The sequence below is a fragment of the Diabrotica virgifera genome, chromosome 7 (genome assembly GCF_917563875.1).
Source record: "Diabrotica virgifera virgifera chromosome 7, PGI_DIABVI_V3a".
NCBI classification, from domain to species: Eukaryota; Metazoa; Arthropoda; class Insecta; order Coleoptera; family Chrysomelidae; genus Diabrotica; species Diabrotica virgifera.
The window spans coordinates 207,559,419-207,579,614 of record NC_065449.1 but is presented as its reverse complement, the minus strand read 5'-3'; the positions used below and the strand labels follow the sequence as shown (position 1 = coordinate 207,579,614).

The 20,196-nt window shown below is 33.1% G+C and overlaps 1 protein-coding gene across 2 annotated transcripts in view; it reads left to right on the top strand.

Annotated features, from left to right (window-relative positions):
- LOC114326248 (carcinine transporter) overlaps window positions 1-20,196 on the top strand; it is a 48,013-nt gene that overhangs the window by 14,909 nt on the left and 12,908 nt on the right. For both annotated transcript variants that reach the window (XM_028274559.2, XM_028274558.2), the window contains 5 exons: window positions 5,476-5,734; window positions 8,398-8,751; window positions 13,343-13,621; window positions 16,604-16,785; window positions 17,440-17,618. In XM_028274559.2, coding sequence (XP_028130360.2) covers window positions 5,476-5,734; window positions 8,398-8,751; window positions 13,343-13,621; window positions 16,604-16,785; window positions 17,440-17,618 — 1,253 coding nt within the window. The remainder of the gene's footprint in view (window positions 1-5,475; window positions 5,735-8,397; window positions 8,752-13,342; window positions 13,622-16,603; window positions 16,786-17,439; window positions 17,619-20,196) is intronic.

The window sequence follows — 20,196 nt, the reverse complement described above, 5'->3', positions numbered from 1 at the left end:
TATATAACTACCTGAAAAAAGTACCATTTTTGTACTGTAGTCAGGATTTCTGTAGGTACCTAAATATAGATTTATTGCGAATTTCACGGGAAACAAATTTTCACACTTTTTTTATTTATGACAACAGTACATTACTTCTATAGGTACTTACATTATTAAAATTTGTGGTGGCTCTAATTTCGATTTTCGCATAATTTTGACACGGTTCTTAATGGACTTTTTATTTTAAGGTTTCACTTTATTTTTCGTTGGATTCACTTTTCCCATTTTTTTAAACTATTGATAATATTTTTAGAATAAAAAATCCTCCTAAAACTTTATATACTCGCATTAGAATTCGAAATATTTTCACGTAAAATATACTTACCTATAAGTAAATCTCACAATTAATAATCTATTTTTTCAAATAATCCAATAATCCATAACACAAAAATATAATAAATTAATTATAAATAAACGCTACTTCCCTATAGATCAACACTAACAAATTCTTAAAATAATACATTACTGTATTGAACAGATAACAGATAGTGTAGGAAACAAAGGTTGAACCTTGCAAAATGGACACAAGTCCGGTTTTATTTTTTTTCTGGTATATCAAGGGGTGCTTATTATAAGACTAACTTTTTCTGAAAAAATTTCGCCCCGGAACCTCCCTTTTCACCCCTTTACAGGGGGTAATTTAGGGTTTTTGCGGAACGTAGCCCTTCCTGTAACTTTTACAAAAAATTTCTTTTATAGAAATATGAAGAGGACTATATTTTCTACGATTTATTTCCAACACCATCTCTCTATAATCCACCGTTTAGCGGGGGTGGCGCCCTAAAGTTGACAAGTTTTTAAAAAAGATGTTTTTAAAAAAATATATATTTTTCCCTAACTGTAACGGAAATTAAGAAGAAATCCTGCGGAAATTATTCACAAATAATTGACTGATTTTTTGGTATAGGTTTTACTTAAGGGTAATTGCCCTTTTTTTAATTACAGGGTGTTACATTTTAAAAAACCTCTTTTTATACCATCTGAACCGTTTATGCTAGAGTAAAAAGACTTTCAGCGATTACCCATGTACTGGTGCTATTTACAAATTTGTATAATGCACCCCCATTTTTTCCCCCAACCACCCCAAAAAAAAGAAGAATTAATAAATAAATTGATTTTCTTGGAATCCTTCACACACAATGCCCTTTATTAATATACTTCATACATCATTTTGTGGACGTTATTATTACCCATGCATGGACACTAAAAGCAATTTCCTAGTGCAACCCCTGAAGCAAAAAAAAATAAAAAAAATGGGGGATTGAAAATTTTTTTTTGTTTTTTGCTTTTGATCCATATGGGCATATGCTTCATCAATAGTGCTTTTCAAAAATATATATGGTTATTGCAACATCTCTGCGAAAACCACCCCTATCCTTGAAAATATACTGCAGAAACTACCCCTATCCCTTGGCGAGCATGTTTTTACGATTTTCTCATTACCTATGTATGCTTTTTAAACAAAACTTATACAAGGTTAAAGACCACTATTTACTCTAAAAATTATATCCTATTCATTTTTTCGTATAAGCAACCGTTACGGCACAGTGGCGCCGTAAACCTCATATATGCTTTGGCGGGCTGCAGTTTTTGTTTTTTTTTTTCGTCATCTGTTCGTTTTATTGATAAAGTACTTATGCAAAATAAAACAACACAGTGTAACCTACAAATTATGACTTATGCACATTTTACATTCTTTGCTCCCCAAAGCCCCAGTGGTGGCCCAAAATAAATTTTTGCATATTTTCGCCACCTACATGCATTTTATTGCATTAATGCTACCTTAACAGCACAATATTTACCCTTAGGTGGTCGCTACGCAGTGGCGGATCCAGGGAGGGGTGATGGGGTGATCACCTCCCCCCCCCTCTCAAACCAAGTAATATTATATTCAAAGATTATAAAAATATTCATTTATTTTTATAGAAATTTAACCAATTGGCACCCCCCTCTTGACGATGCTGGATCCGCCACTGTCGCTAAAGCATAAAAAGTCATTCTTATAAAAATAATATTAATATAATATAAGTATTTCTATAAAAATAAATGAATATTTTTATAATCTTCAAATATAATATCACTTGGTTTGAGAGGGGTGGGGGTGATCGCTCCCATCACCCCTCCCTGGATCCGCCACTGCTTAGCGACCACTTAGGGGTGAATATTGTGCTATTAAGGTAGCATTAACGCAATAAAATGCGTGTAGGTGGCGAAAATATGAAAAAATTTATTTTGGGCCACCACTGTAGCTTTGGGGAGCAAAGAATGTAAAATGTGCATAGGTCATGATTTGTAGGTTACACTGTGTTGTTTTATTTTATATAAGTACTTTATCAATAAAACAAACAGATGACGAAAAAATAAACAAAAACTGGAGCCCGTCAAAGCATATATGAGGTTTACGGCGCCACTGTGCCGTAACGGTTGCTTAAACGAAAAAAATGAATAGGACCTAATTTTTAGAGTAAATAGTGGTCTTTAACCTTGTATAAGTTTTGTTTAAAAAAATGAATAGGTAATGAGAAAATCGTAAAAACATGCTGGATAAGGTATAGGGGTAGTTTCTGCAGTATATTTTCAAGGATAGGGGTGGTTTGCGCAGGGATGTTGCAATAACCATATATATTTTTGAAAAGCACTATTGATGAAGCATATGCCCATATGGATCAAAAAGCAAAAAACAAAAAAAAAATTTAACCCCCCATTTTATTTATTGTTTTTGGCTACAGGGGTTGCACTAGAAAATCGCTTTTAGTGTCCATGCATGGGCAATAATAACTTGCACAAAATGATATATGAAGCATATTAATGAAGGGCATTGTGTGTGAAGGATTCCAAGAAAATCACTTTATTTATTAATTCTTCTTTTTTTTTTGGGTGGTTCCGGGGAAAAAATGGGGGTGCATTATACAAATTTGTAAATAACACCAGTACATGGGTAATCGCTGAAAGTCTTTTTACTCTAGCATAAACGGTTCAGATGGTATAAAAAGGGGTTTTTTAAAATGTAACACCCTGTAATTAAAAAAAGGGCAATTACCCTTAAGTGAATCCTATACCAAAAAATCAATCATCTATTTGTGAATAATGTCCGCAGCATTTCTTTTTAATTTCCGTTACAGTTAGGGAAAAATATATATTTTTTAAAAACATATTTTTTAAAAACTTGTCAACTTTGGGGCGCCACCCTTGCTAAACGGTGGATGATAGAGAGATGCTGTTGGAAATAAATCGTAGAAAATATAGTCCTCTTCATATTTCTATAAAAGAAATTTTTTGTAAAAGGTACAGGAAGGGTTACGTTCTGCAAAAACCATAAATTACCCCCTTTAAAGGGGTGAAAAGGGGGGTTCCGGGGCGAAATTTTTTCAGAAAAAGTTAGTCTTATAATAAGCACCCCTTGATATGCCAGAAAAAAAATAAAACCGGACTTGTGTCCATTTTGCAAGGTTCAACCTCTGTTTCCTACACTAAGAACATATAAGAGAATCGTGCTATTACCATTACACTTATAAATCTGACGCAGGTTTGTCAAAATGACAGTGACTATTTCTCTATGTTGCCTAATTAGACCGGGCAGTATCGTCGCCCCCGCTAGCGAAATTATTCCGATTCGATTTTTTTTGCACAAACTTACCCATAAAGAGGTCCTTATAACATATCCACAGGGTGCCGGGCGGTGCCGTGGTCGAAAAATTGTTTAAACAATTTTTTAAACAAATTCACGAAAATAATTTTTTTATATCGAACAATTTTTTTTAGATAATTTGGGTAACTCTGAGCAAAAAATGGCTCTTGTCATTTTTCTCTAAAATTGATTGTTGTCGAGTTATATGCGATTAAAAATTTGAAAAATGCGAAAATCGCCATTTTCATGGCTTAATAACTCGATTAAAAATTATTATTATAAAATTCATTAAGTAACCAAATCAAGTTTCAACCCCCTTCTTTAAGGTCTTGAAGATATTTTTGTCATTATTTTATTACAAAGCTGTTATTTTTAATTATTAACAATTAGCGCTATAGTCCAGGTTGTATCGTCGCCCCCGTTGGTAAAATTATTCCGATTCGATTTTTTTGCACAAACTTACTCAAAAAGAGGTTCTTATAACATATCCAAAGGGTGCCGGGCGGTGCCGTGGTCGAAAAATTGTTTTTAAACAAATTCACAAAAATATTTTTTTCATTTCGAACAATTTTTTTTAAGATAATATGGGACATTCTGGGCAAAAAAGGTTTCTTGTGATTTTTCTCTAAAATTGATTGTTATCGAGTTATACGCGATTTAAAATTTTAAAAATGCGAAAATGGCTATATAGCTCGACAACAATCAATTTTAGAGAAAAATCACAAGAGACATTTTTTGCTCAGAATAATCCAGATTATCTAAAAAAATCGTTCGCAATAAAAAAACATTTTTGTGAATTTGTTTAAAAAAATTGTTTAAACAATTTTTCGACCACGACACCGCCGGGACTTTTTGAGTAATTTTGTGCAAAAAAATCTAATCGAAATAGTTTTGCTAACGGGGGCGACGATATAGTTGGACTATAGCGCTAATTGTTAATAATTAAAGATAGCAGCTTTGTAATAAAATAATGACAAAAATCTCTTCAGTACCTTGTAGAAGGGGCTTGAAACTTGATTTGGTCATTTTTGAATTTCATAATAATAATTTTTAATCGAGTTATTAAGACATGAAAATGGCCATTTTCGCTTTTTTCAAATTTTTAATCGCATGTAACTCGACAACAATTAATTTTAGAGAAAAATGACAAGAGAACTTTTTGCTGAGAATGACCCAAGTTATCTGAAAAATATTAATCGAAATGAAAAAATTATTTTTGTGAATTTGTTTAAAAAAATTGTTTAAACAATTTTTCGGCCACGGCACCCTGTGGATATGTTATAAGGACCTCTTTTTGAGTAAGTTTGTGCAAAAAAATCGAATCGGAATAATTTCGCTAGCGGGGGCGACGATACTGTCCGGTCTAAATCAGTTATTAGTTATATTATGTTCGATTTCTTGTTGGAGATAAAAATTTTTAGTAGTTCTAGTGTGACACAAAATCTAGGCATGGGATAAAAAAGCTTATCTGAAGAAAGTGTATTTTTTCTTTCATTTTGTAATGTAAAAGTGTTTTTTTTTAAATATTGTATTTAATTATAGAGTAATTTCCACATACTAATATATTTCTCAAATTGGGCACTGTACCGCCATTCTTTACTATATTACGAATATGTTTATAAATTAAAGCCGCAATCTTGGAACGCGTTTTCCGTTTTGATGACGCGCTACTGTAGCCTCTTACGCCATCGTATATTCATAATCCAATATACTGTGCGCGGCTAAATTATGAAACAAATTAATTATTTTGCAAACGATTTACTTTTTACAAAAAGCCTGAAATTTTTTAAAAACTTTATTTTTAGTTCGATCTGGTTTGCGACAAAGACATTTATCCTACATTGGGGCTGGTTGCCTTAAACATAGGAGGTCCTATTGGTGTGTATACATTTGGATGCCTTAATGATATGATAGGAAGAAAAATAACATTCTTCATGTGCTTAACCACGCTACTTCTGGGAAGCGCCTTGACAATAACAGCTCAAAACTTTTGGTGGTGGGCAGGAAGCAGAATAGTAGTTGGATTGACAATACCAGCTATGTACCAAATACCTTTTATAATATGTAAGTATGCATGTAAATTATTTTTTTTATTATCTTTCGAACACAAGAAAGGACGTAACACAAAACTCTTTGTGTCGATTCATTTACGATTTCACTAATTTGGAGCCATTTCGCCAAACTTCCGGTAATGTAATAACTTTTTAACTGGAAGTGATATTAAAACAGGAAGTATCTATTTGTACTCGTCGTCCTAAGGCGTGTGGAATAATAAATCGCTTGTACTATTTCGGTGACTTTAAAATAGTACTTCCGGTTGCAACTTCCAAACCGAAAGTCTGAGGTCTTTATCATCTTTAGTATTAGATGTCTCTGCGTTATAAGCTCTCATTCGACACCTCATTGGCCATTCTATCATAATATGGCCTCGTCACGGGCATATGGACAAACAGACATACATGGATAATTTAAGGCTTTTACCATTTTTTCTTCTTCTTCGTACTTTATAAATATGCTCAATGACTGTTTTACTTCGGTTTTTAACCTCAATTGACGTCTGACCATCATTTTCTAGGTCGTCCCAATGATCTTCTTCCATTTGGCGATTTGTCTCTTGCTATTCTATTTTCTGTCATTCTTTCTATGTGTTGATTCCATTCTATTTTTCTTCTTTTGGTCCACACGTTTATTTCTTCGATATCTCTCTCGTATTTCCTTCTGTCTTTTAAAGTTTGGTTTGTTATTTTTCGTAAGACTTTCAATTCTGCTGTTTCCAGCAGTCTTTGTGTTTTCGCCGTATTTGCTCTTGTTTCCGCTGTGTACATAATTATCGGTCTTATTTTATTGTTGATGTATATATCCTGGTTTCCGTTTCGGTTGTGAGGTATTTGTTTCTCCAGATTGTGTTGATGAGACATCCTGCTGCTCTGTTCGGCATGTTCACTTGTTTTTGTACTTCTTCTTTCACTTTTCCGTAGCTTGACAGTTTTATTCCTAAATAGGTATTCCGTTTCCATCACTTGTTCTATTACGGTGATGTAATCACCTCCATATTTTAATAGTTCATTTGGTATTTGATCTTGAACTGGTGACTTTCTATTTTTTAATTTGTTTATTCCTTGTTTCACATCTATTTGGGAGATTTCTGTCTTTTCATCAGTTATTATATTTGGCGTTTCTGGTAAAGATTCTTCGTTTTGAAAGATGAAGTAGTTTTCAATCCTAATAGCAAAATTCATAATACTGAAAATATTAAAAATTTTACTAAAAGATTTTTAAATTGAAAACTTATTGGTACATTTCCCTGGTGACACCTCCAAGGCTTCTACAATTTGCAAGCCAAATGAATGCTGCAGTGAAGACAAAGGGAATGAATTCTACACTATGCAATTCACATCCCCCGTCTGCAGCTTGGTAAAGTTCCAACGGAAAATGCACCTGGTTACTCTACGGAGTAATACGACTATAAAATAAAAATATATACCATTTTTAGTCACCTAATACCTTCACTTCGGTTGCAATGGGTGGGAAAAACTCTCGGCGCTGGTCAATTAGGGTATGGAGAACAGTGCCTACGTTCTTTCCGATGAGGCTCCAATAAGAGCCGAAAATCGCGATTCAGAGGACTGGACTGCGCTCCGTATTCTAATTGAAAAGTAAGATTGTTTTGCCTGCGCATTGCAACTGAATAAAAATGGTATGCATTTTTATTTTATAGTCGTATTACTCCGTAGAGTAACCAGGTGCATTTTCCGTTGGAACTTTACCAAGCTGCAGACGGGGGATGTGAATTGCATAGTGTAGAATTCCTTCCCTTTGTCTTCACTGCAGCATCCATTTGGCTTGCAAATTGTAGAAGCCTTGGAGGTGTCACCAGGGAAATGTACCAATAAGTTTTCAATTTAAGAATCTTTTAGTAATATTTTTAATATTTTTAATATTATTAATTTTGCTATTAGGATTGAAAACTACTTCATCTTTCAATTGCCAGAGGACGCTAGTCACTTAATACCTTCACTTCGGTTGCAATGGGTGGGAAAAACTCTCGGCGCTGGTCAATTAGGGTATGGAGAACAGTGCCTACGTTCTTTCCGATGAGGCTCCAATAAGAGCCGAAAATCGCGATTCAGAGGACTGGACTGCGCTCCGTATTCTAATTGAAAAGTAAGATTGTTTTGCCTTCGAATTGCAACTAAATAAAAATGGTATACATTTTTATTTTTATTCTTCGTTTGCTTTTTTAAACATTTCTGTCAGAAAGGCCACCCATGCATCCTCTTTTATGTGTTCTATTTCAACTAGTTCTTTCATTTCGCTTCTTTGTTGTCTTATGAAGCGCCAGACTTGTTTCTGTTGTCTGTAGAAATCCATATCTAGTCGAGTCCTTTTGTGAATATTTCCCAGTAAATCAAATGTTTTTATTTCTCTTACCAATTGACGAGTTTCAGTTCTTACTCTTTTATAGTCTTCATATGATTCATTCGTTTTTTCTGAAAATGTTGTAAAATGGGCGAAGAAAATAGGTTCGTTATTATGAGCAAGTAAGATGGTGCTATTAGAAAAATGAGACAAACACTGCACGCATTTTTTCATAAAATGTACCCACTAAAATTGTATTTTTAGAAGTAAATTTGAACAATGTTATTTCCTGTTAATTTTTAGTCTTTATATTTTGTGAATTTTATATTGTTTTAGCTTTAGAGTTTTTTGTAAATATATTGTTTTAGCTTTGGAACTCGTTGGTCCAAATTACAGATCATTTGTAACGGTTTTGACTTGCATGTTCTACACGGTAGGCCTGATGATGCTGGCTGGTATAACGTATTTGGTCCGCGACTGGGTCCTCTTAGGCCAAGTTACATCAATTCCATTCGTCCTCTACTACTTCTACTGGTTTTTCTTACCGGAAAGTCCAAGATGGTTGCTACTCAAAGGGAGATTCGAAGAAGCTTCGAAGATATTGGAAACTTTAGCAGAAGTTAATAAAAAAGATCTGCCGGCTACGTTTAGACAACAGCTAAAAAGGAGAATTATGCACAAAAGAACTAAAAGTGAAGAGGAAAGACTTAAGAGGAATCCAGGTAACAAAAGAAACTTTGTAATTTAGTATATTATATTTTACAAAAAAATATTTCTTTTTAATATACAGGGTGTCCAGAAACTCTCCTGACAAACGAAGACCGGAGATTCCTCAGATAATTTTAAGACAGTTTAACCCAATTCACCTAGTTCGAAAATGTTTCCTAAGGGAACTAGAGATCTTTAAAGATCTTCTTCTTCAGATGCCATCTCCGCTACGGAGGTTGGGAATCATCATAGCTATTTTAATTTTTGAGGCAGTAGCTCTAAATAGTTGTTTTGAGCTACATCCAAACCATTCTCTCAGGTTCTTCAGCCATTAAATTCGTCTTCTTCCAATGCTTCGTTTGCCATCTATCTTTCCTTGCATTATGAGTCGTAGGATGCCATACTTCTCGCCCCGCATCACATGTCCGAGATACTGTAGCTTTCTTTCTTTAATTGTAACTTCCTTCTCTTTACCTATTCTTCTCAGTATTTTATTGTTCGTAACTCTATCTACCCAGGAAACCCTCATAATTCTTCTATAGGTCCACATTTCAAAGGCGTTAAGTCGTCTCATTGTCTCTACATTTAACGTCCATGATTTCACTCCATAATATAGTACACTGTAGACGTAACATTTTGTTAGGCGTACTTTAAGAGCTAATGTTAAATCTTTGCTACATAGGACCTTTTTCATTTTTATAAAATTAGAACGTGCTTTTTCGATTCTGACTTTTATTTCTGTAGTGTAGTCATTATTTTCTGTTATAAGTGTTCCTATAAGTGTAATTTTTTCACTCTTTCGATCTGCTGGCCCTCTACTATCAAGATTTCGTTAGTATTACGGTTGTTTTTACTAATTTTCATAAACTTCGTCTTTATGATATTGAGAGAGAGTCCGTACTCCCTACTACACCTTACTATTTTACTCATGAGTCTTTGCAGGTCTTGTAAACTATCGGCTATTATTTCTGTATCATCTGCATATCTGATGTTGTTAATTAAGACTCCATTTACTCTTATGCCGACTGTTTCATCTTCCAGAGTTTCTCGCATTACCTCTTCAGAATAAGCGTTAAATAATAGAGGTGATAGTATGCAGCCTTGCCTGACTCCTCTCTTTATTTCCATTTCTTCAGATGTTTCCTTTTCAATTCTTACTATTGCTCGCTGATTGTAATAAAGGTGTGTTATTAGTCTTAAATCTCTTTCATCTAGGTTTTTATTTTTTAGGATTTCCATGAGTCGATCATGTTTTACTTTATCAAACGTTTTATTGTAGTCTATAAAACAGACGTAAAGGGGATGGTTAACATCCAAATATCTCTGTGTCAGCATGTTGAAGGAAAATAATGTCTCTCTGGTACCCATACCATTGCGGAACCCATGTTGAGTGTCACTAATATCCAGCTCCAGTTTAGAGTGTATTCTGGCGTGGATAATTTTCAATAGAATTTTCAAGGTATGTGACATTAAGCTTATGGTTCGGTAGTCAATGCATTCTTTGGCATTCACTTTCTTTGGCAAACACACAAATGCTGATGTCATTTCTCGATGATTCCTGTAGTATATATAGCGTTGAACAGTTCTACTATTATGTCCAGGTTTTTCTCGTTGACCAACTTTATCAGCTCGCTAGGTAATTCATCTGGACCAGCAGATTTATTGGTTTTCATAGAGTTTATTGCCTGACTAACCTCTGATATGGTTATCTTTGGGCCTACATCTCCCGTTTGGCTATCTACGGATGTACTAGCTTCTCTCGGTCATGAAATAGTTCCTCGACGTACTCTTTCCATCGTCGTAGTTTTCGTTCTGTCTCCATTATAATATTTCCATTTTTGTCGAACAATATATTTGAGGTTCTTCGATTTCCTATTCCGGCTAGTTCTTTGACTTTTTGAAGTTATACTTCTTTACCGGCGATAGAGGGTAAATTTTTATATGGAAAAACCTAGCGACCGGGCGCATGCGCATTATAACTTTGTTCTGATTGGATGTTCAAATGACATGTCAAAAATTATTCAATATGGCGGCTGTGGCACAGCTGTAAAAATTTGTGTGAAAAGAAACAACAAACAAAAGTTAGTTAATAGTTATACTGCCTTTTTAAATAGTTTTCATATACCTATATTTTTGGACTTTTGGACTATTTTGGACAAGGAAAACTCATTCTAATTTGGTAAGTAGTTTTTATTATAATCATATTCTAATTATACATTTGGATTAGGTTGAAATACATACATTTATTTTCTCAAGAATGCGGATTTTAGAGAGAAATCCCAAATTAGGTTCGATTTTTATTTTTAAATTATGATTTTTTGGCGTAGATTTATTTATCTAGTAGGTATGTAATGCTTTGATTTACATACTTAATTTGATTACCAACAAAAGTTCTACCAATCTTCATCTAATATATTGTTTTCTTACTGTTTTGTTATATTTTTATATTTTCTTCCACAAAATTTAAACTACATAATTTAATTTTCAAAACAACTGTCAAACAGTAAAACGTTCAGTTACCGTATTTTTCCACATGATAAATAATGTGCGATTGGACGAGTGAGTCTACGCTTCGGTTACGAGTCAAAGCGGCACGAAATTCAAGGGTTCAATTCCCGATGCAAGTTTTATTTTTTTATTTTTTTATGCATGTTATGATTGTAAGTATATTTGTTATATAATTTTTTTTCAGAAAATGCGTATTTAAAATTTTTGCCAACAATTATTATCGTTCAGAAATCATTTTTTCTTTGTGGCATTTTTCAATGTGTTTGTGTGCGTTTTATTCTTTTATTTTTTTAAATTTTTGGTATTGTCTTAAAAATCACATAATATGTAGTAGAAGTATAACTTCTTACGTGCGTACAAAGTACACACACATTCTTTTTATGTAGGTTGAAGTTGTCATATGTGTTTTGCAGTTCTTCTATCTCTTTACATTTTTCAGGGAAGTAGGTTTCTTTAGCCTCCCTAATTTTTCTTCTTATTTGGTTTTGAAGCTGTTTATAGCGGGTCTTATTATTATCTTTAAAGATGGCGTCTTGTAATTACTTTTTTTAAATACCTCCAGAACACTTCTATTCAGAAACACGAAAACGGGTACGCCTATTTATCTACCAGAGCTAAATCAATTCCATCAATTCCGAATTTTTAGTACCGGTCGTAGGTGTCCGTGTTGGGTAGGGCAACGGTTATTTTATCGCATAACTTTTTTGTATTTAACTTTTAAGCATTTTTGACACTGGATTATTGAATTGTGAAGTATTCTAGTTAAAAATGTACTGATGCTTTAAGTAGGTAGAATAGATCGTTTTCTAGAAAAATCAATATAAAAATTTTTCGTCTGTTGAATTTGAAAAAAAATAAAAAAAACTATTTAGAAAAACGAAAACTGATTTCCAGATATGAATCGATTCCATTAATTGCGAATTTCTAGTACCGGTCATATGCGTCCTTTTTGGGTAGGTAAACGATTATTTTATCGCATAGCATTTTTGTCTTTAATTTTTTAGCATTTTTGACACAAGAGTATTAAATGATGAGGTGTTTTATTACTAAAAGTTAATGTTGCTTTAAGTCGGTAAAATACATCATTTTTTTGAAAAATTGTTTTCAAATTCAAAAACGAAAAATTTTCAAATCGATTTTTCTAGAAAACAGTACATCCTACTGACTTAAAGCAAGAGTACCTTTTAATACTACCTCAGTGTACCTCACAGTGTACTGGTGAGTACCTCACAATTTAATAATCTAGTGTCAAAAATAATGCTTAAAAGTTAAAGAAACAAAAATATGAGATAAAATAACCTACCCAAAACGGATGCATATGACAGGTACTAGAAATTCGCAATTGATGGGATCGATTTATGTCTGGAAAATAAAAAATAGAGGTACCAGTTTTCGTTTTTGTAAATAGAAGCGTTCTGGAGATATTAAAAAATCTAATTAGAAGGCGCCATCTTTAAAGGGCTCTAGCTCCCATAGGAAGCATTTTCAGACTAGGTGAATTGGGTTAAATTATCTTAAACTTATCTGAGGAATCTCCAGTCTACGTTTATCAAGAGAGTTTCTCGGCACCCTGTATAACAAACACAATAATGCCTTTTGCTCTAATGCCCAATTAATCTTTGTTATGTATTTTCTTCTACGTATTAGATAATAAACGTATTTTCAACTACAATTATGGTTAGTTGAAGAAAATAGCTTCGGAACAATAAATATTAGTACCTATTATATGTACTAAATTTCAATAAGAGATGCAGTGCATGTAAACAACGATTTTAGTTGTTAAAAATGTTCAAAATTGATCTAGGTACTCATTTCATAGTATTAAAATAACTTTTTCTCTTTTCTAGATTATTAGTTTTTATTGTATAGTATATAAATTATTGTAATCACTGAATACATAGATAGTGGATAGTGAGAAAATAACCCTCGTTAATTAAATTATTGAATAATTTACGCGATTATACAAATAGCTGTTATCCTAAAATATTTAAAAACTGAACTAAACAGCCATCTCTTTCGTTGCTGATGACGACATCGCAGTCAACTAATGTTTACATCTTATGCATAGCTGATGGTAACTTAAACATTTATTTTTAGGATGCTCCGATCTTTGCGGCACACCAAATATGAGACTGAAAACTACTTTGATCACCATTAACTGGTTTGCAAATGAAACAGTTTACGTAGGTCTAAGTTATTATAGTCCTTCGCTGGGAAACAACGAATACTTGAGCTTTTTCTTCGCCGCAGCAGTGGAAATACCGAGCTATCTGGGTTGTTTGTTAATCATGGACAGATGGGGTAGAAGATGGCCTATCTGTATGTGCATGTTGATATGTGGAACTTGCTGCTTAGCAACAGTCACCTTACCGAGCGGTGAGTATTTATTTATTTAAATAATAATGTCTTCTTTCCAATTCACTGTTGATAACTCTACCTTTGAAGTTGTGGACAAATTCACATACTTAGGCTCCCTGATCACCAAGGAGAACGTCATGACGGAAGAAATCAAGCGAAGGATAATCCTAGCGAACAAATGCTATTTTGGACTGAGTAGATATATGAGAAGCAGAAACTTAAGCCAAAAAACAAAAATAACCATATACAAAACCCTTATATAACCAGTGTTGACATATGTATCGGAGACATGGACCATCTCCAAGGCAGATGAAAACCTTCTGCTTATATTTGAACGAAGGATCCTGAGAGGAATATTCGGTGGCATCTGTAAAAATGGTATTTGGAGGAGGAGGTACAACTACGAGGTATACCACAGACCACAGATATAAACATATATTTGGGGGTAAAGACGTAGTATCTCTTATAAGAATAGGAAGACTAAGATTGGCAGGACATCTAGCAAGATCACAGCATAACAACCCTCCTAGAAGAATCCTTATGTCACATCCTGTGGGAAGTAGAAATAGGGGTAGGCCAAAACTTAGATGGAAAGATGGTGTATATGAGGATGGGAGAAAAATAGGCGCAGCAAACTGGCAACGGTTGGCAAGGAATAGGACTGACTGGCGTAATAGACTTGGGAAGGTCGAGGCTCTTTCATAGGGCTGTAGCGCCATTGATGATGATGATGAATAATGTCTTCTTTAGGCCCTTCTCTTCTTAGGAAGATGATAATAATCAAGGCTGTTTTTACTTTTGATACTGTAGCTCTGAATAAGTCTACAGAATTGCATTTATACCACTTCCTCGAATTATTTAACCATAAAATGCGCCATCTTCCAATACTCATCTTTACTCATATTTTACCCTCTATTATCACCTGTAACAACAAATACTAATCTCCTCTCATCACATGATCCACACATTGCAACTTTATTAATTGTAACTTTAAAAAGGGTAAACCCTGTAGTTGGCTGTATACCTTCGATAAAACAACGTGGAATGAAGTAAACACTTCTGGTGTATATAGGTATATGAATTTATTAAAATTCTTAAAATTTATCCACAAGGGAGTGGAAGTACAAAACGTTTTCGGTCAAACTGACCATCATCAGTGTAAACGTCCAGTGTACAAGTAATTGTAACTAGCCACTTCAATAGGTGTAAAAACCTCTAAATTACATTAATTACTCAGTTGGTCGTTAACCTCTCACTAGAACACAAGTACCTTGTGCAATTTTCGAGCAAGGATGAAATACATCCACATGTAAACCTTAAAATCTTAAGACATCGACTTAATGTCGACTATTTTTAATATATAGGTAATTTAAACAATAATGTAATTTAAAGGTTTTTACACCTATTGAAGTGGCTAGTTACAATTACTTGTACACTGGACGTTTACACTGATGATGGTCAGTTTGACCGAAAACGTTTTGTACTTCCACTCCCTTGTGGATAAATTTTAAGAATTTTAATAAATTCATATGTTTACTTCATTCCACGTTGTTTCTTAATTGTATTTATTATTTCCATTCCTTTCTTCATTCTTCTAAGCACCTCAACATTTGTTACTCTGTCCACCTAGCTTATTTTTAACATCCTTCTGTAGAGGAAAGTAACCAAATATGGAATAGTGCCCTAATATGGAATTCCTTGATTTCTCCGAAAATATAAGTTGAAAGCGCCTTACAAGACCATCCTCTATTTCAGTCGCTCTCTTTATTATCGTATTCACACCTCTGTGTCAGATTTGCAAACGATACGTGTCTGACAGGCGCGTTTTGTTTTATCCTCTCGCAGAAAATTTCAAAGATAAATATATTCAACGATGTATTATTGGTTATTATGCATGAATACAGACTTGTTATGCTATTGCGTGTATCAATAGTACCTTTATTTTGATATTTTATGACCTTCTGTAATTAAAACATTACGACTTGAACCAATGTTGATACTAGTTTGAACTAATGTACAAATCCAAATATGGACAGTCGTTGGTGCCTAATTATGAAATAGTGGATTAAGTGCAAGTGGGCTCATTATGATTGTGCTGGTCCAGAGTTTCATATATGGATCTGTGATGTCTGCAAGTGGATTAAGCTACTTTTTTCATTTTTCACAATTTTCTTATTTAAATTTATTTGATCTCAGATGTTTATGTCTAATTTTGTTATTGATATGTTGGTTTATGCCTATATTCCATATATGGGTACCTATTCCATATTTGGTTACTTATTTGGGATTTTGTTTTTTGGTTCGATTTTTTTTTGTTAATTAAGATATTTAATAGAAGGCTTTTAATTACTATATAAAAATGTATGACTGATGTGTCATAACGTTAAATTGTTTTCATTTCTATAAAGGTATTATTTTATATCCCCAAAACAAAATGGTATTCCATAATTGGCGACTTTCCTCTAGCACCACATCGCCAATATGTACTTCTAATCGATCACTAATTTATTTCCTTAAGGTCCAGGCCTATATTCCATAAAGCACCACGGAAAGCACATAGGAGAGTAATATGCTTATTTTCAATTATTGTAAGCTAACGTCACTGCTGCACAGCACTTTTCTCATTGTTTTTTCAAATATTGGTCTTGCTTGTCCAATTATCTTTCTTATTTCTTCTGCATATCATTATCCTCGTTAAAAATCTTACCCAGATATCAAATCTATGTTCGTTAACTTTTTCTACCGTTGTTTCTCTCTCTCCTTATCTTCGTTCTACAGTTCTCTCCCAAATTTTCTTTGTGTGTGAGATTAACTTTATCCCTCTATAGTTCCTGAATGACAACTTTATCTTTATACAGTGATACCATCATGCTCTCCGCTCTCCCTCCATGCATTGGTCATCCTTTTCTATCCGACAAATCATTTGCCACAATACATCAACCCTCTCTTCTCTTAGAGCCTTCAAAACCTCCCCGTATTTAGTTTTTATTTATTTTTCAGATGATGTACAAGCAACATTGATTTTATATTTAATATCCAAATCGGCAATATCTGCATCATTTTTAATTATTTATCCATTCGCTGGAGAACTGTATCCAACCCAATTAAGAGGTTTTGGTATAGGAACATCAGCCTATATTGCTGGACTTGGACTTATTATAATTCCCTTTATAACTTATCTGGTAAGTATTAGGTACTTTATCTCAATTATTTGAGAACGATATTTTCGGTGACTTCCTAAGAGATTAGTTTCTATATTTCCGAACATAACAACACGTGGCAGTACTGAAATTTATCTAACTAACGTCATATTTTTCGGTCGGACCATTTCAAGGGATTATAATTACAGCAAATCAAAATAGATAAGTGGGTGATCTTAACAAAATGATTTCGTGAGAAAATATTTACAGAAATCAAAATTGTGTATAATACTGGCTGATTTCATCAAAGGTAATGAAATAACGAAAATTAGAAAATTGTAAAAATAAACCTAGGTAAGAAATGTGTAATATTGAACTAACGGTAAAATATGTGTTACTACAATGCTTCAAATACCTGAATGAACGGCAAAAACACAATATACCCGACACCCTAAAAAGTGCTTGAGAAGAAAAATATTTATACTGTACCTACCATATATCTTCCTGTTAAAAACCATTAGTGGTAGGCGCGCGTCTTCTTAAAAACAAAAAAAGTTTTCAAACCTCATTCGGTTATTCACATGGTTATTTCCACGTTGTAAATTACTCACTGATGATGGTCTGACAAGAACGAAAATGTTGTGATGTTTCAATACTTTTGGATAAGACAAGATGTAACAAAAAATACATTTTTAGGGCTCAGAAATGCTTATTCTACCACTAATAATCATGGGTATAATATCGATGATTGGTGGTATACTAGGCCTAAGGCTGCCAGAAACATTACATTACAGATTACCACAGACAGTCGAAGAAGGCGAAGAATTTGGAAAAGATTTTGGAATGAAAGATTGTTTGCGATGTATACCAATAAAGTAAGTATAAAGTAAAGTAAGTCAAACTTAAAGTAAGTCGGTTCCATCGATATTTCGTCCGTCGGCAAATTCAAACAGATAATATTTTTGTATGTTATGAAATTCGAGTAACCGATGTCCAGGGTCGTATCGCGATATTTGTTGTTTAACCGACACAAATTTTTTAATACAAGTAATAAATCATAAAATAACAATATGTAATGTGTATATTATAGTCAAAGAGCAGAAAATCTGATTTTGGAAAAACAAACAAAACGTTATATTTCTTTGTTTTTTAAATGGTTAAAAGTGAAATGTAAAAAATATCACTCTACCACCCTGTCGGAAAAAATACTAGGTGCTACAACGGCATCTTCTATAGGGCTTTTCAACGCTTCTTATTTGTTTCAGGCACTTGTTATGTCATACAATTTTAATATATCTACGTCATACGTCTTTGGTATGTATAGTTATAGGTATATACTATATACCAATAACGTATGACGTAAATATATTAAAATTATACGACATATGACAAGTGCCTGAAACATATGAGAAGCGTTGAAAAGCCCTATTAGCGTTTCACAATGACGTACATAGACGAAACTGTGGAAAAGTATTTTACATTTAAGAAAATTTTGTTTTAAACAAAGTTAGCAATTTATAATGAAAAACTGAATTGTTTTAACTGAAATAATCATCATATTAGCGTACCTTGTCTAAAATATTTCTCCTGCAGACGAGCTCTCATCATCGTCACTATCCACCAGATTAATAATAAGTTTTCCACTGTTTGAAAATAATTGTCTTCTGTACTCATCTTCTACTTTCACTACATGGTTTACTGCTTTTTTCCAGTCGGCACTTGTAATCTCTGATAGTTCATGTCGAATTAAATCGACCACTTTCGCGTCAAATTTTGGAAAACTATTTTTTTTCGAATTCGTTTTTTTACTTGTCCCCAAATAAGTTCGATAGGATTGAATATGCAAAAATAAGGTGTTAACCTCAAAACAGTATGGCCATGTTGTATTGTGTCCAGTATATATTGTTTCTTATAAGTTTTAGTACGAAGCACTTCAAGTAACTGTTTCTTATTATTATAGTTGTCTTCAAAATACAAATCATTATCTGAGAGGAAATCTTTTAGTTCCTGTTTTGAAGACGAACTATTAGGAATTTTTTTGAGAAGCCTTGAGTGGTAGCTAGTTGTCCATAACTATCAGACTTCCCGGTGTTATATTGGGAAGTAGTGTATTTTTAAACCACTCTTCGAATATAGTAGAATTCATATTCGGATGATAATCTACACTACATTTTTCTATTTTTTTTTCGCGAAGCATTAACCCATTTGGCACCCAACCATTTGCAGATCCACAGTGCACAATAATCATCCGGAAACCTTTATTCGGAGGTACGCCTTTCAACTGGCACCTAAGTGAACCATCAGTCCAACCCTTGCTAGCGGTATCATGCGTGTCACACCATGTCTCGTCTAAATAATATATAGTCCGCTGTTGGTCTCGATATTCTTGAATTTTTTCTAAATAATCTAAACGCCAGTGTACTATCCTCTTACTTTCCATAATAGCCACCCGTTTATCAACGATTTTGTATTTTTTTTTTTTTTGATTGAATTTGATGGCCTTGGCCGAGCCAATTAGCCAGACATTTTGTTATTTTAAAAACAAACAAATTTGATTTTTCAATCAGAGGAATTTTTTCTGTATTTCTAACTCTAAATACATAACAAACTAACATTATTATCTACAATTATTATCTAAATAATACTCTGTTTTGGTTGTTCATTTTTTTTTGTAAATTTTTTTTTTGTATTTTTTTTTGCATTTTTTTTTATATTGTTAATTTGTTTTTTTTTATTAATTTTTTTATTGTTATTTTTTATAAATTGTTTTTTTTTACTACGCTAAGACGTAAACCCGATTCATCCTCGCGGAGGTTTACATCTTCTTAGTTTTTTTTTTGCATTTTTTATTTTTTTTGTTTTTTTTGCATTTTTTATTTTTTTGTTTTTTTTCTTTTCTTTTTCTCTTTTTTTTTTGTTCTTTTCTTTTTTCAATTATAATATACAATAATTACTTAAATCTACAGGATTTAAAACAAAATAACAACAAAACAAACATGTTTGTTTTGTTTTAACAAACTGCCTGCTTTGTTTTAACAAAATTTCTTAAATACAGGGTAAATTTTATTGCTACAATCTATATTTACAATTTTTGATATGTTCGTAAATTGTTTTTAATATATTAATCTCTTCAGAAAAAATCAAATTGTTCAGGTAGACGGGAAGTGGAATTTTTAATATATTAAGATTATCATAAAATTTGTTTATATTTACTGATTGATGTGAACATTCGAGGAGAATATGTAGTAGATTACCTTCTTTTCCACACTCACAGTTAGGTGACTCTGTGAGACCCAGACTGTACATATGAAGGGGGGTAAGAGCATGATTACATCTCAATCTATTTATAACTCTTATGAAATGGCGATTTGATACAGAATGAAACCATCTTTTAATGGGAATTTCAGGTCGCATTTGTTTGTAATTACTACCAGTTCTCGTGTTTCGATAATA